Source organism: Molothrus aeneus, unplaced genomic scaffold (assembly GCF_037042795.1).
Source record: "Molothrus aeneus isolate 106 unplaced genomic scaffold, BPBGC_Maene_1.0 scaffold_36, whole genome shotgun sequence".
Classification (NCBI taxonomy): Eukaryota; Metazoa; Chordata; class Aves; order Passeriformes; family Icteridae; genus Molothrus; species Molothrus aeneus.
The window spans coordinates 2,068,327-2,095,604 of record NW_027099027.1 but is presented as its reverse complement, the minus strand read 5'-3'; the positions used below and the strand labels follow the sequence as shown (position 1 = coordinate 2,095,604).

Below are 27,278 nucleotides of genomic sequence, written 5' to 3'. Positions count from 1 at the left end.
GCCCTCCTGTCTCGGGAGGGTGACTTCCCTCAGGCAGCTGCAGTCCCTGTCAAGATGCAATAAAGGCAATGCCTGAACAAACGCTGTGTCTGTGAGTGTCCATGCTGCACTCAGGTGTCAGCTGTGGGGAATTCCTGACACAGGGGCACCACAGCAGCCCTTGGCCATGCAGAGGCTCCTTTCCTCCCCTGCAGCAGCTGCTCCTTTGGTGCTGTGATCCAGCCTCTGCTCTGCGCGATGCCAAATGCAAGAAAACCAGGAGTGCCACCACTCAGACTGTCACTTAGGTCCCTGCAGAGCTCAGGAGCCACCATGGCTGTGTAGGTGTGGAACCTGCAGTGGGCCATGACAGCAGGGACAGCAGGGACAGCAGGGACAGGGGGACACAGCACAGCAATCACAGCCCGGCTGCCCTGGGACAGGCCCGGCAGGCAGACAGGACACGGGGCAGGCAGGAGTCCCCATCCTCTCTGTGCCCTCCTGAGCACAGGGACATAAGGGACAGGGGCAATGGGGACACAGCCGGCCCCTCTCCTCTGGGAATATCCCACCTGCCCAGGGGCCCTGACAGAACGCAGGGGCTGAGGCTCTGCAAGGGGAACCCAAGGCTGAGCAGGAGGACCTCCAAGTTACATCTGCCCACATTCTGCATGCAAACTGCTGCATGGAGGAGAAAACCAGAGGGGCCTTGCCACAGCAGATCCCATCTGAGGGAAGTTGTTCTCTATTCCTGCACACGGGTACCCCATGCAACATGGAGCACATGAATGCACTTTGACACCAGATTCTCACCCCTGCTCGAGCGCTCTGGCACAGCAGGAGCGGCCATTCCCTAATAACACACGGGTTTGCAACTCTTGTGCAAAGCAACACAAATTGTCTCTCTCCTCCTGCAGACCATGGTGTCCAAATCAGTCCCTGCCCTGCTCATGCTTCTCCTCTTCCACTTCCCACGGCCCGTGGTGATCAGTTTGGATGAGGATGCAGAGCTGGGCAAAGAGGGCCTGGAGCAGGCTACCCCAGAGCCACCCGAGCCTGCCTGGGGACCCCTGCTCTGGGCAGCCGTGCAGCAGGGGCCCTACTGGGCTGCTGCTGAGCTGCTCTTCCTGCCTTTCTTCCTCTGCCTCAGGCCCAGAAGGGCGGCCATGAAGCAGAGAGCAGCGGCCCGGAGAGCTGAAGAAGAGGCCAGAAGGCGCAGGATGGAAATGGAGCAGAGAAGGCTTCGCTTCCAGAGGACATGCAAAGACTTGAAGGAGCTGTGGAGGACCATGAAGATGACCAAGAAGAGAATGGCCAGGCTGATTTGAATGAACTGCAAGGTGAGCTGCTTCCTGCTGTGAAGCTGAACTCATTGTGTTCAAGTCAGATTTCCTCTGCACGGATGTCATTGTAGTCAGATGAGAAATTGGCCCCTTAATTTGAATGCAGTGGTGCATAGAGCTGTAGTCTAATGTTTTAATGTAGCTGACCTGTGCCCTGATAGCAAGGGGTGTTTAACAAATCTGGTATTGCCAGAAGGCTTTTGTTACTCTCAGACTGTGCTCTGCACATGGAGCAGCAGAAGAATTAAGGCCAAATCCTCCCTCGGGAACTGGAAGATATCACACGTGGGTAAGGAGCTTTTGTAAGGGAGAATTGACTGTTCTTCTCTCCCACCAGGTGACCCTGTGCTCCAACACGGTGATGGAGTTCTACCAGAGAATGCTGGTGCACCTGGAGTAATAAAGCCTCTGATCAGCCTTATCATAAAGCAGAGCAATAGGGCTCAGGAGCTCAGTCCCTGGGTAGGGACCGGGTGCCCAAAGCTCGCTCGCTCATGCCAACGCCGTGGGGCTGCCATCTAGCAAGCATGGTGATTATCAGCTCTATAGTGATTGCAAGCTCTCAGGATTTCAGCTTTGCTTGCTAGGTAGTGGTGCCCCGGGCTTGAGGCTGCAGCAGACGGAGAGAGAGGAGAAGGAGAAGGCGCAGGCTGTTCCACGGAGATGGCTTTATTTGGGGAGGTCCGTGAAGGGTCTCTGCTCTTCTTCTTTCTCCCCTAATGGGGTACAGTATGCTTCTTTTATAGGGTTGGAAAGGATCCAAGCTTGACCAATGGTAAGGGGTTAACCGACATTGCCTTATAGGGTTACAGAGATAGGTTAAGGGTGGAGGACAGGGAAACAGGAATTTTCTTTTGCTGTTTCAGCATTCCTATTCTCCATGGTGCTTTTCCCAAACTTATGGGGTTTACTACACTGGGGAGAACTGGGACCACACTGGGGGCAACTGGGAGTGAGTGGGACCATGCTGGGAGGGACTGGGATCATCTGGGGAGTGACTGGGACTAGAGCAGGAGCAACTGGGTCCAACTGGGACCATACTGGGAGTGTCTGGAACCATAGGGGAGTGATGGAAGCACACTGGGAACAGCTGGGCTCATGCTGGGAGCAACTGGGATCACACTGGGGGCACTGGCATCAGACTGGGAGTGACTGGGAGCAACTGGGATTAGACTGCAAGGGACTGGGATCATACTGGGAGTGGCTACACTCATAGTGGGATTAGAGTGGGTGTGAATGGAACCCGACTGGGGCTTACTGGGAGCTACTGGGCCCATGTTGGGAGACAACTGGGGACGTAATTAGAGCAACTGGGAGACAACTGGGAGACAACTGGGAGACAACTGGGAGACAACTGGGGGCACATGAACAGTGCTGAGGTGACTGGGAGTGCCTGGCAATGACTGCCAGAATATTCAGGGCAACTGGGATATACTGGGAGGGTCTGAGACCATATGGTTGTGGGACTGGGAGCAGACTAAGACCAGACTGCGAATGTGCTGGGGGAACTGGGAACACACTGGGGGCAAGTGGGAATGACTGTGGCCCTGCTGAGAGAGACTGGGATCATACTGGGAGTGCCTAGGACTATGCTAGGGACAACTGGTAGAACTGGGAACACACTGGATGAAAGTGGGAGGAACTGGGAGCAACTGGGACCATGCTGGGAGAAAATTGCATCACCATAAGGAAGGACTGGGAGGGACTGACCTCCTCTGGGAGTGACTGGGATCATGCAGGGAGGCAGGGGAAATGACCAGGATTATACTGGGAGTGCACAGGCCCATAATGGGAGCGACCAGGTTCATAGTGGGAGTGCCCAGGAAACTGGAAGCACATGGGGGAGCAACTGGGCTCATACTGGGAGCAGCCACTGCCGGCTTCGGGACCACCCGATATCCCCCCGAGGGCCATCTGCGGCTCGGCTTTGGAGCCCTGCCAGCTGCAAACATCCCCCCCAAAAAACCCCAAACCCAGGCACCCCCCGGGATATTTGGGCCGCGCTCCCCCTGCCCGGGCACCTGCAAAATGGGGGGCGATGCTTCCGGGGCTGCGGCGACTCCAGGGAGCACCCGGGGCATGAGATTCTCCCTCTCCTCTTGTGCTGCGGGTGCTCGGCCTCTTCCTCCCTCCCTCCTCCTCCTCCTCCCGCGTTCACAAAGGCCGAACTGTGAGGGGAAAGGAGGCGAGGAAAGGGCAGGAACCCTGAGGGGAAAGGGGGCAGGGAAAGGGCGGGAACCGTGAGGGGAAAGGGGGCGAGGAAAGGGCGGGAACCATGAGGGAAAAGGTGGCAGGGAAAGGGCGGGAACTGTGAGGGGAAAGGGGCGGGCTCAGGCCAAGGGCGGCAACTGTGAGGGGACACTCTGGGAGGCGACACCCTGCAAACAGAACTGCAACGGACTGAACATGAACGAGAAAGAAACCAGTAAGTCTGAGAGTTTTATTTGCTATCAAATACATCCCACACACCCAGCCCCACACAATCCCCATCCCACCACTCTAATTGAGATCCCACTTCTCCCAATCTCCTCCCAGCCCCATCTCAGCCTGGTGGCTGACGAAATCGAATTTGGTATGGCACTGAGTTGTTTTGAGGTGGGTTTGAGCCCTTTTGGGATAAGATTGAGCTGTTTTCACTGGGATTTGAGTGGTTTTGAGGGGACAGATCCATCCCTCTTGGCTTCTGGAGTGGAAACACATGGAGAAGAGAAAAAAATTAACGTGAAATTAAAAGTAGAAGTAGCCAGGTGTGTTCCTAACATGGATCACAGGGAATGTGAGTGACCAGGGCTGTGCCCAAAGTGCCTCCTCCAGTGGGGGATAGAGCTGGAGCAGTGCACGAAGCTCTTCCCGCACTCGGGGCACTCGCAGGGCTTTCCTTAGCGGTGCCTCCGTTGGTGTCGGGTCAAGTGAGAGCTCCTGGAGAAGCTCTTCCCACACTGGGGACACTCGTAGGGCCTCTCCCCACTGTGGATGCGCCGGTGGGTGACGAGGGTGGAGTTGTACTTGAATCCCTTCCTGCAGTCTAGGCATTGGAAGGGCCTCTCCTCTGTGTGAATCCGATAGTGCAGGAGGAGATGGGAGCTGGTCAGAAACCTCTTCCTGCATTTATCACACTCGTAGGGCCTCTCCCCTGTGTGGATGCGCCGGTGGGTGATGAGGGTGGAGTTGTGCTTGAATCCCTTCCCACAGTCGGGGCATTGGAAGGGCCTCTCCTCTGTGTGACTCTGATAGTGCAGGAGAAGATGGGACTTGGTCTGAAAGCTCTTCCCACACTTGGAACACTCATAGGGCCTCTCCCCTGTGTGGGTCCTCTGGTGCTTGATCAGGCTGGAGCTCCTGCTGAAGCTCTTCCCACACTCCCCACACTCATAGGGCTTTTCCCCAGTGTGGATCCTCTGGTGGCTGATCAGGCTGGAGCTCGCGCTGAAGCTCTTCCTACATTCCCAACACTCATAGGGCTTCTCCCCCGTGTGGGACCTCTGGTGCACGATCAGGCTGGAGCTCTGGCTGAAGCTCTTCCCACACTCCCCACACTCATAGGGCTTTTCCCCAGTGTGGATCCTCTGGTGCCTGATCAGGTGGGAGTTCCACCTGAAGCTCTTCCCACACTCCATGCACGTGTGGGGCTTCTCCCCATCATGGAGCTGCTCATGGAGCACCAGCTCCGAGCTCTGGCTCCATCTCCGGCTGCCTTCCCTGTCCAGGCTGGCTCTTTCCCCCTCACATCCCCGCCATCTGCGTTTGCAGCCCCTCCTCGTGCGGCATCTCCGGGGCTTTTCGTCCCCGTTGGCTTCCTGCGCCGTGGAGCCGCTCAAAACGGCCTCTGCCACCAGGTTCTGCCGCGGGCATTTGTCCTCCCTGCTCTCCATGCTCAGCCCCTGCTCTGGGCGAGGAAGGACAAGGACAGCATGGGATTTGCCTCCGTGCCACAGGCAAGGGCAACGAGATCCCCCCAGGCCGTCTCTGGGGACGCACTGCCCCCTCTTGGCTCTCCCCATTTCGGGATGCCGGGGCTGTTTGGGCTCCCGGGCTCCCTTCTCCCCTCATTCTCTGCTCTGCGCTGCAGCGGCTCCAAGGAGTCCCCCCTGCCCCTCTCCAGGCTCTTGAGGCTCCCGCCAATGGCGGCGCTCCCCCCTCTCTGGCCTCCCCACTTTGGCCTCCTGGGGGACACAGGGCTCTGCTCCTCCAGGCTGCCTCTGCCGGCAGCCGCCACCGCCACCCCCAGATGTCCCCCCGAGGGGCCTTTTCCACTCAGCCTTGGACTTCTTCATTCTCCAAACATCCCCCCAAAAACCCAACCCAGGGACCCCCCGGGATATCCGGGCCGGGCTCCCCCTCCCCGCTCACCTGCGCCATGGGGGGGGGCGATGATCCCACAGGTGGGGGCTGTGAATTCAGGCAGGGCTCGAGACCGCGTGGCTCCCTCAGCTCAACCTTGATCCGCCTTTGTCCCTCCTCTTCCTCCCGCTCCTCCTCTGTCCTATCTCCACCTCCCTCTCCTCCTCCCCCCTAACACCACCTTCTTCACTGCTCTTTCTCCTCCCGCTCCTCCTCTTCCATCCCCCGTCCCCCCTCCTCCTCTGTCTTATCCCCACCTCCTGCTCCTCTTCCACCCCGCCCCTTCCATTCCTTCTCCTCCTCCTCCCCCCTCTACTCGTCTCCTCCTCCCCCTCCATCCCTGCCCTTCCCTCCCTCCTCCTCCTCCCCCAGCAGCAGCCACACCCTCGGTGCCCCGTTCCCGCAGCCCTCGCAGCCCGCGGCAGCAGCGGCGATGGAGCCGGGACAGGTCGGCATGGGCAGCGCGGGGCTCTCGGCTGCTCCCAGCCGCTGCGGGCGGGGGGAACCCGGCCCGGGCCAAAGGAGAGGCAAACTGGGCAAACTGGGGGCAGATCACAAAGCTAAGGATGCAGCAGAAAATGGAGCTGAAAGAGTTATTTTAATATTAACTCCAAACGAGGAAAAACTGGAAATTCCAAAGTTTAGGAATGCCAAGAAAAAAGAATTAAACAAGATAGGAAATGAACAAGATAAATCAGGGAAATAGAAACTTCTACATGGAAGACAATTACTTAATAAAATGTGCTTACTAGGAAAATACTAGAAGACGTGCATCAGAAATCCCACTGGCGTACTCAAGCTTTGTGTGATCATTTTTTAAGGAATTTTGGGTGCACTGGGATTTTTGGTGTAGCAAAGCAAGTAACTGAAAGATGCTTAATTTGCCAAAGGATAAATAAAAAGTTGATGAGAAAAACAACATTAGGAGGTCATGAGTTAGCTCGTCGACCATTTCAAAATATCCAAGCAGAAGTTTAGATTTGTTAGGTTCTGGATTTATTTGGAAAAAAAACCATTTCATCTAGAAGAAAGAGAATATGCCATATGTTAGACAGGAGATTTTAGGAGAATAAAAATCTTTGAAGTATCAGAAACACCCGAGGAAAAAACCAAGAAAATAAAAAGGGGAAATGAAAGGGAGGGGAACAAGAGGAAAAGTCAGAAAGAGAGTGGGATCCTCTGCAGCTCTTGCCCCCTCCGTTCGCGGCCGAGGCGCCTGTCCCGGGTCCCGGCTCGCTGCCCGCCTCAGCTCCGCCTGCCCCGGTTTCCATCCCAGGTGCGGGCTCACTGCCCAGGGCAGCTCCACCTGCCCCGGCGCTGGCGGTGAATTTGTGTGCCCTGGCCCCACTGCCCGGCCCGTGGCCGCTCTGCCGGCCATGCTGGGGAAGATGGGGGTTGCTCTGTCCTGCCGCGTGGGCCGAGGTCACCGCGCCGACCGCACCGAGGGCGGGTCCCAGCCATCCCATCCCCGGCTGCCCTGCCCGTGCCAGCTGTGCTGGGCAGCGCCGCTGCTGCTGCCGGGGTCTCCCACCTGCCTTTGCTCTGCCGGGAGCTGCCGGATCAGCCGCCATAAGCCATGTGGGGGCTGCCCACGCTCCGGCTCGGCCTCCACGGGAAGATCCCCCTCTGGCGATTCCGGCAGCAGACCCTGCCCACACTCCGACCGAGCCTCGGCGGGATATCCTCCCCTGACCCCTCCTGCTCTGAGTTACGTCCCCTTGGTAACCACAGCTCCTGCTGTTCAGGGAAAATCCCTCTCTCTACAGGAAGCACCTTATCGAAACACTAGGAGCTCAGTTAAAAGGCAGCCCTCTCCAAATTCTTTCTCAAAACACGGGAGAAAGGCTACAGAAGGTAAAAAAGTGAAAGAGTTAGATGAAGGGATTGCTCTATTGCCGTTAAGAGAGGTTCCCATGGCAGGGATGCGCTGCCCCGCCCCGCGGGAGCCACCAGCGCCCGTGCCGGCCGTGCCCGGAACTGCACCCAAGGGGAAAGCGCCGCAGCCGAAAGGCCGGGACCGGCTCCGGGCTCTGTTTGTTGGCACTGCCGGAGCTGTTTATACACACTACTATTATTATATTATACACACTAGTAAAGAACCGTTATTCCTAATCCCATATCTTTGCCTGAGAGCCTCTTGATTTCACTATCCTAAAAATTAAGAGGGAGGGGTTTGCATTCTCCATTCCAAGAGAGGCTTTTTCTGCCTTCCCAAGCAGACACCTGTCTTGTAAAGCAAGACAAGCACCCACAGGCACTGAGGGGGGCTGCAGGAGGGGCAGAAGAAGGCCCTGCAGCACTTGGGCACAAAGGCCCAGCAGGTGAGTGCAAGAAGGGAGCAGCAAAAGGCCAAGCTGAAGGCAAAGGCCAGGGCAGAGCTCCTACAGCCCCTGAGGAATCAGCCCCAGGGCCCAAGGGGGCCCCAGCACCCAGGGCACGGGCTCGGCCACAAGCACCCGGCAGAGGCATTGCCCTCCTCGGCAGGGCACAGCCCACCCAAACAGCCCCTGGCAAGGAATCAGGGCTCCAGCTGCAGGGCACAAGGACACTGCAAGCAGAGACAGCAGCACCCTCAGGACCAGCAAGTCCACCCCGTGATGGACATGGATTGGCAGGGCTGTCACAGCTCCCATCACACCAGGGACCCTCCACACTGGAGCCCTTGAGAACATTCAGGTGGGTCTGCATTGAGAGGAGGCATTTCCTGATGGACACAGGGGCCTCTCAATCTAATCTGAATCTTAGACCTAAAGGGGAAAATGATAAAGGAATATTTTAATTTTTAAGGGAATGAGTGGGAAAGATGAGCAGGTATGATTTGTTCAGCCACTATTAGAAGCTGTGGGGGATAGGTTTGAAATAAATGAATTTTGTTTTCTTCCTCCTGTGATTGTAATTAACTAGGAAGGAGTTTGAGAGCTGGATTTTAATACTGTAAAAAGGGATACAGAGGCTAGTTCTGTTGTACCTCTGTGTCAAAAGTCTGACAAGGCCTATGCTGAAGTGAACCCAGAAGTGTGGGCAGCCCCAGGGAAATACAGAAAATTAGATATGGAGCCTCTACAAATTAAAGCAACCAGGACAAGCAATACCCTGTTCCAAGAGAGGGAAGGAAGGGCTCACAGCCTGGTATTGAGTCCCTGTTAAAGGCAGGGCTTTTGGAGCCAAGGATGTCTCCCTACAACACTCCTATCTTGCCAGTCAACAAACCGGATGGATGGACACAAGGAGGAAACACAGAATTTTCAAGTGTTAAAATTAAGATTAACTGAGGCGAGTGGCCTGGGCCTTCCAGACAGGGAAAAAGAATTTGAATTATAGGTGGACGTTAAACAGGGTCTTGCCAAAGGAATTCTTGTGCTAAAATGTTTAACCCAGTGGCCAGAGAGCAGCCTCATTGTCTGCAGAATTGTGCAGCCACAGCTTCCGTGGGAGCAGAGGCTGAAAACTGATGACAACAGGAGGATCTCCTAGAGTTCAAGTCTGGCATCAAGTTAAAGCTTTGACAACCAAAAGAGCCTCTAAATGGATGAGCGGGGCTCGGTTATTACAGTATGAAACTTGTTCAATGGCACAGGAGGATTCAGAACTGAGGACAGGGCAAGGGTTTAACCCAGCCTCCTGTTTGAACAGCCTGGAGAGGGGCTGGCAAGGAACCCAGGACTGCACTCAAGGGACAGAGCTCCCGAGCCAGGCTGGGAGAGATTGATGGGACATTCCCTGGCCTGAGGGAGACAATGTGTTTGTGGATGGCTCTGCAAGGGCAGCAGAAGGGAAAAGAGCTACAAGACAGGCTGTTATTAAGGAGGGGGAATCAGACAAAGCGCAGGTCACCGGCCCATGCTCAGCTCAACCCGCGGAGCTGTGGCTGCTTGTAAGAGCCTAGCACTGAAATGCCCTGAGCAGGAAGGCTTCAATATCTTCTGCTGACACCATGGCACCTAACAGGGGGCAAAAGCAATTCTGACTGCTTCAGCAATCACTGGATCACTTATTAACCTATTTCTAAAACAAATAATTCAAAGATAATGGATTGTGGAAGCAATAGATTCAGATGGGGAACTCATTTTACAGGAAAGACCCTTCAGGGGGTTATGGCAGCTTTAGGAATACAATGGGACCTCCATAACCCCTGGCAAGCCCAGAGCTCGGGTTGGGTAGAAAGAATGAATGGGGAAATAAAGAAACACCTTTGGAAGCCGGAGATAGAAACCAAGATGCCATGGGTACAGCTTTTGCCATTGGCTTTGGCAAAAAAAAGAGCCAGACCCAAGGCAGATATTCAATTATCTCCCTTGGAATTCATGTCTGGAATTCCTTACCTGGGCAATTCTCCACCTAGTGCAGGGTGGAAATAAGGGATGTAAATGTAAGGCAGGCTGTAGCCAGAATCCTGTCTCCTGTGGAATCTCTCCCCCAGGAAGCTGGGCTGGCACAGAGCCTGCCCTGGGACTTTGCTGTTGCCAACACCCAGCCAGGACATCGGCTCCTGCCTAAGGAGTGCAAAGCAGCACCACTGGTGGCCAAGGGGCCCACGCCAAGTGTCCCTGAGGCCAGAAACAGCCGCCAGCACAGCTGAGCACGGGGGACCCCTCAGCCTGGCCTCAGGGGCTCTGAAGCCCCGGAGATTTGCACTTCCCGCCTGCAGCAGGACCATGGGAGCCGCCCCCGAGCCTGCCCTGAAGGCAACGCAGCAGCAGCCAGGGCTCCACAGCAGGCCAAGCCCCTGGGCCTGCCCACAGATCCTCTGCTCAAACCCTCGGGAATCCTGGCCACCCTCCTCTGGCACCTCCAGCCACTGCGGCCAAGCCTCGCTGCCACTGCTGCAGCTCCAGCGCTGGCTGGGCCTGCACTGCCACAGCTGCTGGGGAGCACCGCGGCACAATTCCACTCTGGGGCTCACTCACACCCACACTCTGGGCTGACTGCGACTGCATTGCTGCAAAATGTACCCTTTCTGCTTCTTTTAAATCTTCTTTCTCTGCTCAGAAAGGTTTCTCTACTCAAAGGTTTGCCTTTGGGAAAGAAATTTTAAAGGTTTTATTTAAGGGGTTCCCAGTCTGTTCGGATGTTAAACTCATCTCCACCACTCAATGGAGACGAGTTTAACATCCGAACAGACTGGGAATAGCCCAAAAGACACCCACAGAGATAACGACCAGCAACAAAACATCAACGCCCCGCAGCAAACAGCAACCAACAGCTGCCCCAGACACTGCCCCCGCACCGCTGGAGACACCTGGTCTGGAAAAGGCTGAGAAGGAAATCCAGGAGTGTGGACGGAATTCACATCAGAGGGGAAGAAATCCGAGTCTAATAGGAAACCAAATACTAAAAACTTACACGACTTGGAAGCAATGAACATTAAAGCAGTGGATTTAGATTGGTTCAGCCTACGTAAAGTTTAGGAAAAATCGAGTAAAACTGACATGTCATGGAATGATTTTTTCTGCTCAGCCGGGCTATGTGTGGATGAAAGTATTTCTGTTGCACATCCTGGCCAGAACCAAGCAATGCCTTGACTCTCTCACACTAAAGAGATTCTTGGAGAGTTTTTGTTTTCCCTACAGTTTCAGTGATAAGATTACAACATGAGAAACATTTTTTATAATAATCCTACTTTATATTGTCAGGTAGGTTTGGGCCAGAAGGGTGAGAATCAATTTTTGGTCTGGGTTTTTCCATGTTCGCCTTTATGTTGCATTTTGCAAAACTGAAGAGCTTTAACCGTGATACTTTTAACTCTTAAATAGTTAATACTTTTTTTAAAAAAAGCAGATTCCGGGGGGCCATATGTGACTCACCAGATGGCTGCCCTGGAAGAGAAGCTTTGGTTCTAGTCAGCCAGGAGAGGAGCTTTAGAAATGCAAATGAACCCTGCTGGGCAAAGCCTGGCCAATGTACCTGGGTCTCTTGCCTGGGGCAGGAATTGGGCTGATTCCCCCTGCCCCTCACCCCGAGCTCTGCCTGCTTGCGCTGATGGAATTTGCACAGCTCAAGGCAGAGCCCAGGGTGAGGATATCTGACCCTGCAACAGAAACGGGTGAAGCTGCAAAGGGGAACAGCAAATGGAGAATGTTGGGAAAACTTCACTATAAATAAATGGGGGGAATCATCCCTCTGCCCACTCCAACGTGTGCTGTCACTGTCTATGTTATATAGGGTGGATTAGAGCACTGAGATGTTCTTGCTACCACAAGTTCCAGGAAATCAGTTGGGAATCCAAGTATTTGATGATTTAATTAGAGAAAAATGGTCAATTGATGCAGCCCTGGCTGGAGAGAGCGGCCAAAAATGGGCAGAAGATGAACGGCCAGCAGAACAAATCCTACAACACCATGGACCAGCCCCTGGGAACCCAAACCAATTCATATCAGGAGCCACAGAACCCATTTCTCATTTCAATGGCACCATTAGATTACAAGCTGTCCTCGGAATAACCAACCAGACAGCTCCAGCTCCTGACCTTCCTGCTGAGCAATCCACTGAAATGAGGAACACAACATTTCCCCATGGGATGGGATCAGATCATCTGTTAGCAGAGAAAAGAGGAGTTTGTGGAAAATCAAATGACTCAAACTGGTCTTGGCAAATAGATGACAAAGGAAAAGTGGTGAAACAGATAACAAAGGAAACAAAAAAGCAGCTCATGTACCAGTCCAAACGTGGAAAGGATGGGAATGGGACATGGTTTTGTGGTTCCCTGGCAGACCATGGGTTAAACGAATGCTGCTTCTGCTCTGATGTGCTACAGCAACTCTCACCTTTTTACCATGCTCCGCACCTTGAGAGTGCGGCTCATTCAGCAGCTGAGCGAGGGGCCAGGGGCTTGTAGATAAGGAAGTAAGGGGCGAAACCACCAGCTTCAATAAATGTTATTAATTAACATGGACTGCTGCTCACAGAAAGTCCCGCTAAATTCCTGAACGTCGAGAACAAAAAAGACTTGACAGAGCCGTGAATATCGGCTGTTCTACAAAAGTGGGGGTGCACATTAACGAGGACGTGCAGTTGGCAGATCGGGAGGTCTGAACCTTCCAAGTACCTCAGGCAGTGGGCAAAGGGAGAGGGAGATGAGCCGGGAAAATGAGGATAAAAAGGAGGCTGCGAACTACAACAATGGCAGAGAGCGCACGGCAAATGCGCCACGGCCTCTCCCTCTGCTCAGCAATAAAGTCACTTGTACAGGACTCCTCTGTCTCCTCGGGGCACAGAAACCTCCGGCCACGTGAATTTCCCCGCACAGCCGCGGGCACGGGGCAGCCGCCTCTGTCCCAGCCACAGGAACCGGGCCGAGCCAGCGCTGCTCTGGCAGCGGCTCCTGCCGAGGCAGCGGCCGCAAGGAGACCGCGGGCAGCCGCTCCCGCAGCGCCCTCACGGCAGCGGCACCACGGGCCGGACACGGCACAAGGAACCCGCCTGAGCCCCCTGCCGCCCCCGAGGCCCGCAGCGAGCCCCGAGCCCCCGCACAACCCAGCGCGGCTCCCACCTGCGCTGCGGCCGCCTCCCAGCTCCGCCGCCGCCTCACCGGTGGGTCCTGGTCGCTCCCAGTATGGTCCAAATCACTCCCGGTAGGATCCCAGTTGCCCCCGACACGGTCCCAGCGGCTCCCAGTCATGCCCTGTATGGTTCCTTTCACTCTCAGTCCCTCTCAGTAAGAGCCCAGTGTGGCCCCAGTCACTTCCAGTATGAGCCCGGTCACACCTTACCCGATGCCATTTGCCCCCGCTGTCGTCCCAGTTGCTCCCAGTATAAGTCCAGTCACCTCCAGTTTGATCCCAGTTACTCCCAGACACTCCCAGTACTATGCCAGTGTCCTAGGGTGACGTTATGATGCTTGTATCCCCATTCATGTGTTCTGTTAATGTTGGATATTATGTTCTGTACCTTTAAGACCGGCTCTGAAGAGGGAAAGTTTTGTTTTGGTTTTCTTATCAGCCTGGCGGGACACAGAGACTGCAGCTTTTGCTTTTGCTGCTTTTGCTTTTCGCTTTGCTCTCTCGCTCTTGCTTGCTTCGCTTCTGCTTGCTTTTGCTCATTAGCTAGTTTAGCTAAACTGTCCAATTTCTTCCTGGACTGTTTCTCCTTTCCTTTTTCTGACCTTTTCGAACCTGCTCCGGACTGGGACCTGGGAAACACCAAAATCCTGCACCTTCTGGCCTGCAGCAGCAGCCCCAGCGCCGGAGGGACTGAGAACAGAGTGACCACCCCCAAGAGAGACTTTCTGAATTTGTCATCTTTTTTCAGTGTTGCCATCCGGTATTGTTCATTTTGTGTGCTGGGGGGTGCTGTGCCTGTTAAATAAACAGGTTCTTTCCACTCCTCTCCGAGGAATCCTTCCCGAACCGGTTGGGGGGAGGGACCGTGTGGGTTTGCTTACTGGAGGGGCCCTAATTTGGAAATTCTCCTCCAAATTTGCCCTAAACCACGACAAAATCTTGGCGCCCAACGCTGGGCTCGAGAGAGTGAGTGGAAAAACCCTGTTTTGAGGGTATTTTGGTTGCCATTACTCTCTGTTTGTTTGAAGCAGTTAATAGCCATGCTTTTTGAATTCATGATGAGTGTTGGGGTGAAGGCTTGCATGTGCTTCTGGTCCCTAGGGTTTTTCGAGATTTTAATACCTCTGTGGTCCCTAGGTTTATTTTCCTATCCTGAAATAGTTCTAGTATTGTCCCTCATACGTAGTTTTTACAGTAGAGGGGCAGTGACCAGAATAGCTATCCTGCTGGGCTTGATGGCAATGATGTGCAAGAAGTTTATAAACATGTTGGGGTCTGCTCCAGGTATGAATGGTTCTTGGGTATGGTTATTTGTCCAGTTTGTTAGAGGAGGAGCAGCAGGGAATGAGGCTTTTCAGCCTTTGCTTTCCTTCTTCTCCTATGAATCGGTTGCATCAGTAGTAAAGGATGTTCAGTTTCCCCTGAATGTTAAAGAAACCATCTTTCTTGTATTCAATCTGGTAGCCTTCTTCTATACAGTCTGCTGTTTCTCCAGAATGAGGGCTGAGATTTCTAGACAGACTGATGAGGCCCCTGACTCAGGAGTAGACCCAGGCATGGAACATCCTGAGGGGTGTGGGAAATGGGAGGATATGGGCCAAATCCTGAAGGAATTCTCTGACCCTATAGTCTGGGATTTTCCCCATAAACAAATTCAGAACCCAGCTGAGGTGGGGAAATATCTGAGAGAGAAATACCAGGATGAGCCTAAGGAGAGAAAGGTCATTGCAGTGAGCTGGGCCCTGGCATATGCTTATCGCACTCTGTTGGAGACTGTAGGACAGCAGACGGAGGCAGGGGGGCAGGGAGATAAATCAGCAGCTGTCCCAGTCACTCAGGCTGCAGCCAACACCACAGGCTCAAAGCCAGCAGCCAAACCAGATAGTGAGCCTAAGCCAGCAGCTAAACCAATGGCTGCTGCTACCAATACTAGAAGTGGGAAATGCACGGACAAGACCAATCGACCAGTGGATGATGATGATGATGATGATGCAGGAGAAGGAACCTCAATGCCTCCTGACATAAAATCAGGAGTCAAAGCAGCAGGTGCAAGACCAGATGCAAATATTGAGTCCTTTTCCCTGAAGGACCTTCGTGGCTTACGGAAGGATTACACCCGACGACCTGATGAATCCATAATTCGTTGGTTAGTCCGTCTCTGGGATGCTGCAGGTGAGGCTACAATTCTGGATGGCACGGAAGCGAGGCATTTGGGATCCCTGTCACAGGATCCTGTCATTGACCAAGGAATGATGAGGGGGGCAAACCCTCACAGCCTCTGGGCACGGGTCTTGGAAAGTGTTGCACAAAGATACCTGTGTGCAGATGATCTTTATATGCAACAGACACAGTGGAAGACCATAGAGCAAGGGATCCAACGCCTGAGAGAGATGGCAGTGGCAGAGATTATCTTCTCAGATGATGTGACAACTAGGAACCCAGACCTGGTGCCATGCACATCTGTGATGTGACGGAAACTTGTGCAACTTGGGCCACACGAATATGCTTCTGCCCTAGCCATAATGAAGCGGGATGAGAGGGATGAGACTGTGCTGGATATGGCAAGGAAGCTCCGAGCATATGCAGATGCTGTACATGGCCCAACACATGCCAGAATTGCAGCGGTAGAAACACGTCTTCAGAACTTAGAGGATAAGATAGAAGAGAATCATAAGAAGCTCAGAGAGGAGATTAAAGAAGACCTTCTCCAAATCTCGGCAGTACAGATCAGAGGTTCTGGTATCCAAGGCAGACGTTCCCCAGATGGCCAGAGAAGGTACACCCCACGAACAGAGCTGTGGTTCTACCTGCGTGACTGTGGAGAAAACATGAGGAAGTGGGATGGAAAACCTACTGCTGTTCTGGCACGACGGGTGCGTGAATTGAAGGAAGCCACCAGGAAGAAAGCAGCTCCAGTTGCCCATAGCCGAACCACCAGGTATGATGCTGATGATGCCATGTCTGATCCCCTTGAAGGAACATCCAAGACATTTGCCCAGGGAAAGAAGGATAACCAGGCTTAGAGGGGCCCTGCCTCTAGCCAGGTAGAGGCCAGGGAAAATCGTGTTTTCTGGTCTGTGTGGATTCGTTGGCCTGGCACATTGGAACCACAAGAGTATAAAGCTTTGGTTGATACTGGTGCTCAATGTACATTAATCCCATCGAGACATGTGGGGACAGAGTCTGTTTCTATTGCTGGTGTGACAGGAGGATCCCAGGATTTCACTTTGGTGGAAGCTGATGTGAGCCTGACTGGGAATGAGTGGAAGAAACATCCTATTGTGACTGGCCCAGAGGCCCCATGTATTTTGGGCATAGACTACCTTCGAAGTGGGTATTTCAAAGACCCAAAAGGACTCAAGTGGGCATTTGGGATAGCTGCTGTAGAGACAGAGGGCATCCAGCAATTGAACACCTTGCCTGGGCTGTCTGAGAATCCATCTGCAGTAGGACGCCTGATGGGAGAACAGCAACAAGTGCCAATTGCCACCTCCATAGTGCATCGACGACAGTATAGAACCACTCGAGATGCTGTCATCCCCATCCATAAGATGATCCGAGAGCTGGAGAGCCAAGGGGTGGTCAGCAAGACCCACTCACCCTTCAACAGCCCCATTTGGCCTGTGCGAAAATCTGAAGGAGAATGGAGATTGACTGTGGACTACCGTGCATTGAATGAGGTGACTCCACCACTGAGCGCTGCCGTGCCAGACATATTAGAGCTCCAGTAGGAGCTTGAGTCCAAGGCAGCAAGGTGGTTCACCACTATAGACATTGCCAATGCATTTTTCTCCATTCCTCTGGCAGCAGAATGCAGGCCTCAGTTTGCCTTCACCTGGAGGGGCGTGCAGTACACCTGGAAGCGACTGCCCCAGGGATGGAAGCACAGTCCCACCATCTGCCATGGACTGATCCAGACTGCACTGGAAAGGGGTGAGGCTCCAGAACATCTGCAGTATATTGATAACATCCTTGTGTGGGGAAGACAGCAGCAGAAGCGTTTGAGAAAGCGGAGAAAATCATCCAGATTCTCCTAAGAGCTGGCTTTGCCATCAAGAAGAGCAAAGTCAAGGGACCTGCTCAAGAGATCCAGTTTCTGGGAGTGAAGTAGCAAGACGGACAGCGTCAGATTCCTACAGACGTCATCAACAAGATCACAGCAATGTCTCCACCCACCAATAAGAAAGAGACACAAGCTTTCCTGGGTGCCATAGGCTTTTGGAGGATGCACACTCCTGAGTACAGTCAGATCGTGAGCCCTCTCTACCTGGTCACCCGCAAGAAGAACACTTTCCACTGGGGCCCGGAGCAGCAACAAGCCTTTGCCCAGATCAAGCAGGAGATTGCTCATGCAGTTGCCCTTGGCCCAGTTAGGACGGGACCAGATGTGAAGAACATGCTCTATTCTGCAGCCGGGAACCATGGCTTGTCCTGGAGCCTTTGGCAGAAGGTGCCTGGGGAGACTCGGGGTCGACCACTGGGATTCTGGAGCTGAAGTTACAGAGGCTTTGAGGCCAACTGCACTCCCACAGAGAAGGAAATCTTGGTTGCCTATGAAGGAGTCCAGGCTGCCTCAGAGGTGATTGGTACAGAAGCACAACTCCTCCTGGCACCCCGACTACCGGTGCTGGGGTGGATGTTCAAAGCAAAGGTTCCCTCTACGCACCATGCCACCAGTGCTACATGGAGTAAATGGATTGCTGTTATCACACAGCGCGCCCATCTTGGAAACCTGAATCACCCTGGGATTCTGGAAATAATTACAAACTGGCCGGAAGGTGAAAACTTTGGTCTCACTGATGAAGGGGAACAAGAAGTGACACAGGCTGAAGAAGCCCCACCATACAACCAACTGCCAGCAGAAGATACACGATATGCTCTTTTTACTGATGGTTCTTGCCGCACTGTGGGAATGAACCGGAAGTGGAAAGCAGCCGTATGGAGCCCCACACGACAGGTTGCACAAGCTACCGAAGGAGAAGGTGGATCAAGTCAACTTGCAGAACTCAAAGCCGTTCAACTGACCCTGGACATTGCTGAGAGAGAGAAGTGGCCAAAGCTCTACCTCTACACTGATTCATGGATGGTAGCCAATGCTCTGCGGGGATGGCTGGAGAGGTGGAAAGAGGCCAACTGGCCGCGTAGGGGAAAGCCAATCTGGTCTGCTAATGACTGGAAAGATATTGCTACCAGGGTAGATAAGCTGCCTGTGAAAGTCCACCATGTAGTTGCCCACGTTCCCAAGAGTCAGGCTAATGAGGAACACTGAAACAACGAGCAGGTAGATCAGGCAGCAAAAATAGAGGTGTCAAAGATAGACTTAGATTGGCAACACAAGGGGGAGTTGTTCCTAGCTCGATGGGCCCATGATGCCTCAGGCAATCAGGGCAGGGATGCCACCTATAAGTGGCTACAAGACTGTTGCAGACAGCTTTTCATTAAAAATCCATCTTTAGAATTTTTTCTTTCTGAGAAGCTGAGAGGCCTCAGAAACAAAATGTAAACAATGGTTATCTGCTGCTGTGGAACGCAACAGGTGGATCCGTGATTGGTCTCGTGTGGATGTTTGGAATAAGTGACCAGTCACGGCAGTCTCTGTCCGAGCCACAGACCTTTGTTTTCATTCTTTTCCTTTCTATTCTTAGCTTAGCTAGCCTTCTGAGATGAAACTTTTCCTTCTATTCTTTTTAGTATAGTTTTAATGTAATATCTATCATAAAATAATAAATCAAGCCTTCTGAACATGGAGTCAACATTCTCGTCTCTTCCCTCACCTGAAAAACCCTGTGACCACGGTCACAGATGGTGACCCTGAGTGACTGAGGGAGATTCATCACTTGGTGAGAGCCCAGAGGAGCTGCTACACTGGGTAAACCCCAAGTGTGTGGCATTGATGGTCACCTCACAAGTGACCACAGAAGTGGATTCTAGCCAGGAGCTGAAGAACTGAAGATCCTGATTTGGACAGGGTTCACAGCAAGGCTGACCACAAAGGGAACCTTCTGAAAAGCCTCCAGAAAAGATGTCTGGAAAGCCTAGCAGCACCATGCAGCTGGCCAGAGAGTGCTGGACACTGTCACAAGGTTCTGTTAGCTTTTCCCCTCCTGAAAATGCTGCCCTTCGCAGATTGTGGCTGCAAATGTGGGGGAGGGTCCCCACAGAGGCAGAGGTTAATTTCTCCCCTTCAGAGGAGAAACTTATTGCCCTCTGACAAAAATAGGGTGAAGAGGACAGAATTCCTATGGTAGAGAGACATTTCTATGCGTTTTTTTGATGGGCAAAGCTCTATGGGTTTTTTATGAATGTGCTCTATGCCCTTGATATGTTCATATGGGAATGCATGGAATCCATTTTTGAAGCCGCCTTGGACCGTGGACTGGGGTAGCCCAGGATTTATCCCGGGTTCAGGACGCTCTTCCTGGTCTTGAAACGGAGAGCAGCGTCCTTTCAGTGGATTGCTGATTGCAGGGGGCAAGCCCCATTCCCCCCAGTTCTCACGGGAGAAGACCCTTTGGAGCGGGACGATCTGCTGCTTCCCAGCCCCGCTGACTCGCAGCGGGGGGTGAGATTTTGCCTGCAGCCAAAGTTGTTTTTTTTCCTGCGTCTTTGGAGCGTGCTCGGACGGAGCCATTTTTCCCCCCCTCGTTACCCTCGGGGGGGTCTGAGTGGGCTGTGCCCCCCGCCCGGCCCCACAGGCACCGCCCCGCCCAGCCCATAGACCCTGCCCTGCTCAGCACCGCGGGTGGCACCGGTCCTCGGGGCCCCGCCTGCCGAGCCCGCAGGGCCACCCCAGCCCGCCCCGCGGGTGCGTGCGGCCCCTCCAGCCGGTGTCCCTCCAGCAGAGCCTGTGGGGTCTCCGGCTGCAGCGGCCCTGCCTGCGCCTGCGCGGCCGATCTCAGAAGCACCGCTTCCCGCGGCTGCGCCTGTGCTGCAAGGCAACGCACTCAGCGACGACAGCGACCGGCAAGCGGTGCCGCCCCCCCCGGCTGTTCCGCCACCTCCCGTGCGGACTCCGCCGGATTTTGCGATTGCGCTTCTGCGGCCGATCCCAGAGCCAGGGGCAGAAGCTGCTGCCGACCCCGTGCTGTCCCCGCCATCCCCTCCCGCAGGGACAGAGCTCGCGCCTGTGCTGCCACTCCCGGAGCTGAGCGACACAACAGCAGCATTGTCCCGTGCACCCCTGCTGCCCCCACCGGCCGCCCTGGCGGTTCTGCCGCCTTTGGGGACTTTGTCCTCTGTGTCTGCGTCAGAGGCTGTCCTGGAACCGGTGGCATGTCCAAGCTCGGACCGTCCTGAGCCGTTTGCCCCTGCGAGAGCGGCTGCGGCGGCCGGCCTCTCCTGTGGAGGAGGCGTAGCTCGGTAGCTGAGTGCAGGCGCAGCCCGACTGCCTGCTTTCAAACTCAGCGTTTTTGGCAGGTTGGTGGGTGTTCGGTCGGTGGTTCCCCCCTTGCGGGTTCCAGGGGTGCCTGCCTGGGTCCCCCGTGCATCCCAGTGGCCAGGGGGAGGTGGCTCCCGAAAGTTCTGCCTCTGGTCCCCAGACTGGGAGGCAGATGGAAGGAACACCTTTTGCATTTGCATTGCAGAGGCAGAGGGAACAGCGGAAAGCGACCATCGCTCGCTTGCTGTGGGGACAAAACATCCCCAGATCCGAGATGATGATTCTCGGGACAGCTTCTCTTCCCCCACTGCTGGTATGGGCCAGTGGTTCGGGGAGGAGGAAGCGTTTGGTCACTCATTCTGCCATTGCATTGGCAGCAGGGTGCAGGTTTGTGAGAACACAGACCCCACCTGGCGGGCTGGGCCTGGGCTGCTTGGCTCAGTTCCCCGGGCCAGGGCCACCGCCCAGCCGGCTCTTGGGCTTGGGGCCTTTGCTTGCCCCATCAGGTCCTGGGCCACCGTTTTGTGGGCCAGGTCTGGGGTTCCTGATCCTTCCAAGAGGGCCAGGGCTCCCCAGGGCCTCTCAGGCTCTCTGCTGCTGCTGCTCTTTCCGAAGGAAAAAAAATAAATAAAAATAATTGAAAGAGCTAGTAGCAGCTCAAAAGCACTGAAGAGTGAAAAATTAGCTTCAGCCCAAGTGGTTCAATAAAGTGGCCAAGACATTCCTGAAATTTTCTCAAAATTGTTTGATGACTGTCAATGGATTTCTGATAACTATTGATGGATTCTCTCTAGCAATTTGTTGTTTCAGGATTCTGCAACCTGTTTCAGGACCAAAAGGGACTTTCAGAGATGTCAAAGAGGAACGTCTTCAGTCAATGGAGTTTTTCTGAAACTCAGCTGTTCAGACTTGAACTTTCTTTGCATTGTTTTTGCATTTTCTTATATTGTAAGATTGTTTTAGTGATATGATAGAATTTTATGTTCTACAGGTGAAGAATTTCCTTGATCATTCCACATCAGCACTTGATTGAGGCTTTGATTGGCAACAGATAACCTGTCAAGTGTTTGTTCTTTCTTCTGCATGAGTCGAGCAGAAAGAATTACAAACACTTTTTTTTTAATTTAACTAAAATAAAAAAAAGGTGACATGTCGCTGACATCTATTTATGAAAAATCCTTTCCTTAGGATTTTTTCTCCTGAAAAGCTGAGAGGCCTCAGGAACAAAATGTAAACAATGCTTATCTGCTGCTGTGGAGTTTTGAAGAGCTGCAAGTGGCCAATCTGCCTGCAACAAGCACCATTCCACGGGCTCTTGTCACCTTTCCCGACACGGCTGCTGCAGCTCATGGAGGGTAAAGCCCTGGAGGCTCCTTATGGGCGGTTATGGACGATTGCAGGCAGCGCCTCCATGCCCTGGATCAGCGGTGCCCACTCCTGGGAACCCCCACGTGTTCCAGTTTCTGTGAAGCTGCCTGTGAAAAACACGTTCACTCTCCTGTGAAAATGTAAAAAGTTTAATAAGGGACAATGGGAGACCAGGACCATGGAGCAAAGGTTATTACGGCCGGGTGCCTCTTGGCACTCAGCCAGGAGCACCCTGTTACCTTCGGGGATCCCCTGAAATACCTTTCCCCTTACATCAGCCTGGGGCATATTCATAGAGCCTCATGCATATCCATCAACTACTTTACATATTCCAGGAATGATTTTACATGGCCCCTCCCTGGGTCTGCCTTTTAAGAGCATGTGTGTTTCTTGGCTCTGGTTTTGGCTCCTTCTCTTTATCACCTCCAGTTTTTGGGCCTTGGTGCACTCTGCCTTCAGACGGGGAGTGCTGATAGTTGGCAGATCTGTACAGGTGTCCTCATCCTGTGTGCATTGGATGTTATCCCACCCAAGCAGGCAGTTTAACACAAGCAGCTATTTCACTGAGCTTAATTAACAACAGAAATAAAAACTATAGAACAAAGTTACTTTCAGAAACAGTCCCAGCCCATATTTGATCCCAGTCCAATTGATCTCAGTCTGTGTGGTCCTAATCCATATGGTCCCAGCCTGTGCAGCCCCAATCCAAAGGATCCAAGCCCATATTTGATCCCAGCCCATATTTGATCCCAGCCCATATTTGATCCCAGTCCTATTTTAATCCCAGTCCATATTTGATCCCAGCCCATATTTGATCCCAGCCCATATTTGATCCCAGTCCTATTTTAATCCCAGCCCATATTTGATCGCAGCCCATCTTTGATCCCAGTCTGTGGGGTCCTGCACACACTCCCAGGGTCTGAAATTCCAGTTCCCAGCCAGGAAAAAATGTTCCTGCCCTTGAACTTCCTTCCTATCCCCTCAACAAATTGCAATAAAATTATAACCAAAGAAATAATAATTGAAATTAAATAAATTATAATTTAAAAAATCTCAACTCTTCTTTACAATACTCCAACTATGATTTAACTCAAACCAAAAATAAGTATTACTATAATATTACCAATGCATATAAATAAACAAATTATATATCAAGAAATACCTTTTGAAAATTTTAACTCGATGACTAATGTACTTTAGATAAAAAAATCTAAAGAAACTAACAAGCAATCTAACACCTCTTAGTTAAACAATTCATATTACAAATATACTAAACACAAAACCAAACACCACTATAATTTCTCAGACATTTCAACCAAACAATTAAACTTTAATAACATCCTTAAGTACTCTTGAAAAATTAAAATTATTTTTAAAAGATTAATTGTGTGCAGGTGGTTTTATTTTGATATTGGTTTTTGGATTGTTTGGGTTAGATGATTTAAAAAATGGGATTTTTATAGGAATTGAATCAGCTGAGAAGGTGGCACTCTGCAAACAGAACTGACTGAAAATCAATGGGACAGAAATCAGTAACTCGGAAAGTTTTATTTGCTATCAAATACATCCTACACACCCAGCCCCACACAATCCCCATCCCATTGCTCCAAATTGGGATCCCACTTCACCCAATCTCCTTCCAACTCCATCTCAACTTGACAGCTGTGGAATGGAGTGAGTTTGGCCTGGGATTGAGTTTTTTGAGGAAGGAACAAGCAATCTGAGGTGGAATTGAGCCCTTTGGGGTTAACATTCAGTTATTTTCAGTGGAATTTGAGTGGTTTTCAGGTGACTGTTCCATCCCTCTGGACTTTTGGAGGACAGAGAGATGGAGAAGAGAAAAAAATTCAGGCCAAACCAAAGGAGAAGCAGCCAGGTGTGTTCCCAGCATGGATCACAGGGAATGTGAGTGACCAGGGCTGTGCCCAAAGTGCCTCCTCCAGTGGGGGATGGAGCTGCAGCAGCGCACGAAGCTCTTCCCGCACTCGGGGCACTCGCAGGGCTTCCCTTACCGGTGCCTCCGTTGGTGTCGGGTCAAGTTAGAGCTGCAGGAGAAGCTCTTCCCACACTGGGGACACTCGTAGGGCCTCTCCCCACTGTGGATGCGCCGGTGGGTGACGAGGTCAGAGTTGTACTTGAATCCCTTCCCGCAGTCTGGGCATTGGAAGGGCCTCTCCTCTGTGTGAATCCGATAGTGCCGGAGGAGATTGGAGCTGGTCAGAAACCTCTTCCTGCATTTATCACACTCGTAGGGCCTCTCCCCTGTGTGGATGTGCCAGTGCTTGACAAGGGTGGAGTTGTGCTTGAATCCCTTCCCACAGTCGGGGCATTGGAAGGGCCTCTCCTCTGTGTGAATACAATAGTGCTGGAGGAGACTGGAGCTGGTCTGAAACCTCTTCCCACACTTGGAGCACTCATAGGGCCTCTCCCCAGTGTGGGTCATCTGGTGCCTGATTAGGCTGGAGCTCTGGCTGAAGCTCTTCCCACACTCCCCACACTCGTAGGGCCGTTCCCCAGTGTGGGTCCTCTGGTGCCTGATCAGGTTGGAGTTCCACCTGAAGCTCTTCCCACACTCCTTGCACGTGTGGGGCTTCTCCCCATCATGGAACTGCTCATGGAGCACCAGCTCCGAGCTCTGGCTCCATCTCCGGCTGCCTTCCCGGCCCAGGCTGGCTCTTTCCCCCTCACATCCCCGCCATCTGCGTTTGCAGCCCCTCCTCGTGCGGCATCTCCGGGCCTTTTCCTCCCCGTTGGCTTCCTGTGCCGTGGAGCCGCTCAAAACGGCCTCTGCCACCAGGTTCTGCCGCGGGCATTTGTCCTCCCTGCTCTCCATGCTCAGCTCCTGCTCTGGGCGAGTGGAGCAGCAGCCAGAAAATGAGTGAAAAGCCCAGGCTAGGAGAGAAGTCCAGCCGGTCTCCAGCCAACCGGGCACTGCCCAGACTCGAAATCCGGGCCCTGTGCCCAAGCGATGTTAGGCTTGAGGGCAGTTGGTCGCAGGCGAAAGTACTCCAAAGCTGCAGGCGTGGAAGAAAGGGCGACTCAGAGCTTCATGGGGAAGAAGGTTTTATTGGAGGGGGTAGTGGTGGGTCGGGGAGCTGAAGTCTGAGCCCTGAGGCAGGGAAAAGCCTCAGGTTTTATAGGGCATGGGTGGAGCCAGGAACAACAAATCAGAAGAGGGGTACAAAAGATACATCGAAGACTGACAACCATAAACAGCCAACGGGAGATGGTTGCGGGTGGGGCCTCGGCCCCTGAACGAATCACCCAACACCCCGGCCAGAAGCTTCTGGAAAAAGGGGCAGGGGTGCCGGGTGACGGGCAGGCGGCCAGGGGAGGGAGACAAACAAGATACATTGGGGGAACCATGGAAACGTGGGAGGGGCACTGTAATTGACAAGAACTGGAACTTGGGCAGAACCACTAATACATCAGTGGGGGGAAAACTGAACAAACCTCGAACAAACCACAACATCTCCCCCTTTTTTGTTTAAGAAGAAAAAGAAACCGGGAGGGGAATCAACCAAGTCTTTAAGCTAAACGGTCGTCATCTCTCGAGCTGTTTCAGAATCTATGCTTTCGCTGTCTGCGCTCTCGGAGCCTGAAGTCGAGACAGGGTCTTCCTCGACTCCGGGGAGTTCCAGGTGGTTCACTTGGGCTGCTGTGGCATTCAAAAAAAGTCTCTTGATTAGTCCCCACAGCAGGGAGCAGGCGGCAGCGATGATGACTACAACTGAAACCAAATACAAAACAGATCGAAGTATGGACCCGGCCCATCCCGACAGTCCCCAGCCTTTAAACAGGTTCCCCAGCCAGTCCGACGTCTCGTTTTTGATTTCATGGACGATTTCTTTCATTTTGCGTATGGAGACCCTCGCATCTTCTGTCTTAGATGACAAATTCAAGCAGCACAGGCCCTCGAATTCCTCACAGCTGTGATGGTGGAGCAGCAGGAGGAAATCGATGGCCGCCCGATTTTGCAGGGTCGCCTTCCTAGTTATCTCCTCGTCTGTGAGGAGGTCAGTCAAAGCAGCTGAGGTCAAATTCGCCTGCTTTGCCACCCAACACTCTAGGCGGCCCAATTCACCCAGAGACTTAGCGATTGACACCCAAGGCAAAAAGATGGTGAGTGCAATCGATTTTGGTCTTGCCCAATGTTCAATTTTGGAGTCGCAATCTGGGTCGAAGTCTCGAAGATCCCTTTTGGAAATGGCCAATTCAGGCTGCGACTTCTTAATCTTCCAATTTCTAATTTGAGTAACGCTGGGGGTAAGCAGCGTCAGCTTGCCGAAAGTACAGACGCCTCCGGCCAGACGAGGGGGGATGCCTGCCCACGCCCGGTCTCTGCAAATAAAAAAGGTTCCTCCGGGCAGCGCTAATGGTTTTACGCCAAGGGTGGAAGCCAGCGGCAGTCTGATGGTAAAATTGCACCATCGCGCTGCCTGGTACTCCGGACTAGATGGTCTAATGTCCGAGTATCACGAGGAACCGAAAAGGGGGGCATACTGAAACCAAATACAAACAGAAGACCTTGCGGAGCCAACTAAATGAAGCTCTGGAGGGTCGGACTGCAGGGGGGTCAATTTCCTGAGTCCGTCCCTCCAGGCGTTCTGGGCGTCTACCATTAAAGGGGGGTTGCGATGAAGTAAGGAACCTAAGGTAACGTTAAAAGGAAAGGGGAACTCAAAAAGAGGCAGAGGGATCCCCACTAGGCATGACGACATCGGGTCTTCTGCTGAGCCGAGGTCCAGGCAGATGTGCTCCTGGCCCATGGCTTGAGCGAGGGTTCTCCATACGTTCGCCCTTGGCTGGGGAACGATCTAAGGGTCTGCCGACGGTATGGTTGACCACATGAGGATGACTGTCAGGATGGTGAAATGATGGGTCAGGTCCATGTTGATGTGAAAGTAACTAAAACGAACAAGAGGGAGAGACGTAAGAAAAAACTTAAACTTGGTTCTGCCCAAGGCAGGGGGGGGATACAGGTTAAGGGTGGCCCCATCCCCTTAGGGTTTCCGCCGCCGCCGCCAACACGCCTCGGTGACCTGCCCCACGTTTTCTGCCCCTGGAGTCTTCCCAGGGCGGAAGGGCTTGACCCATTTGGCTGGGATCCACCTCGGACCTGAGGGGGTGGACACACAAGCGTATCCCCTTCCCCAAGTCACGAGGTCGAAAGGCCCTTCCGTTTTCCAGGTCTCCGGATCCTTAATGAGGACAGGAGGCCTGGCCCTGAGCTGCAGCTGCTCGTGTCGCCCGAAGTGTCGCACTATGGGCGGGTTCAGGTTCTCATACGAACAATTTAAAAAGTTGATCGTATAAAGCGCCCTCGCGAGACGGATATGGGGGGACTCCACCTTCACGGCCACTCGTTGT

At 53.1% G+C, this 27,278-nt stretch overlaps 1 protein-coding gene and 1 pseudogene across 1 annotated transcript in view; one reads left to right on the top strand and one right to left on the bottom strand.

Moving 5' to 3' along the window:
* The window catches only part of LOC136570728 (uncharacterized), a 2,607,743-nt pseudogene that overhangs the window by 533,905 nt on the left and 2,046,560 nt on the right, over positions 1–27,278 (top strand).
* The window catches only part of LOC136570729 (uncharacterized), a 2,347,277-nt gene that overhangs the window by 385,684 nt on the left and 1,934,315 nt on the right, over positions 1–27,278 (bottom strand). The window contains 3 exon segments of the mRNA XM_066571173.1: positions 4,161–4,996; positions 15,601–15,606; positions 23,878–24,547. Coding sequence (XP_066427270.1) covers positions 4,161–4,996; positions 15,601–15,606; positions 23,878–24,547 — 1,512 coding nt within the window.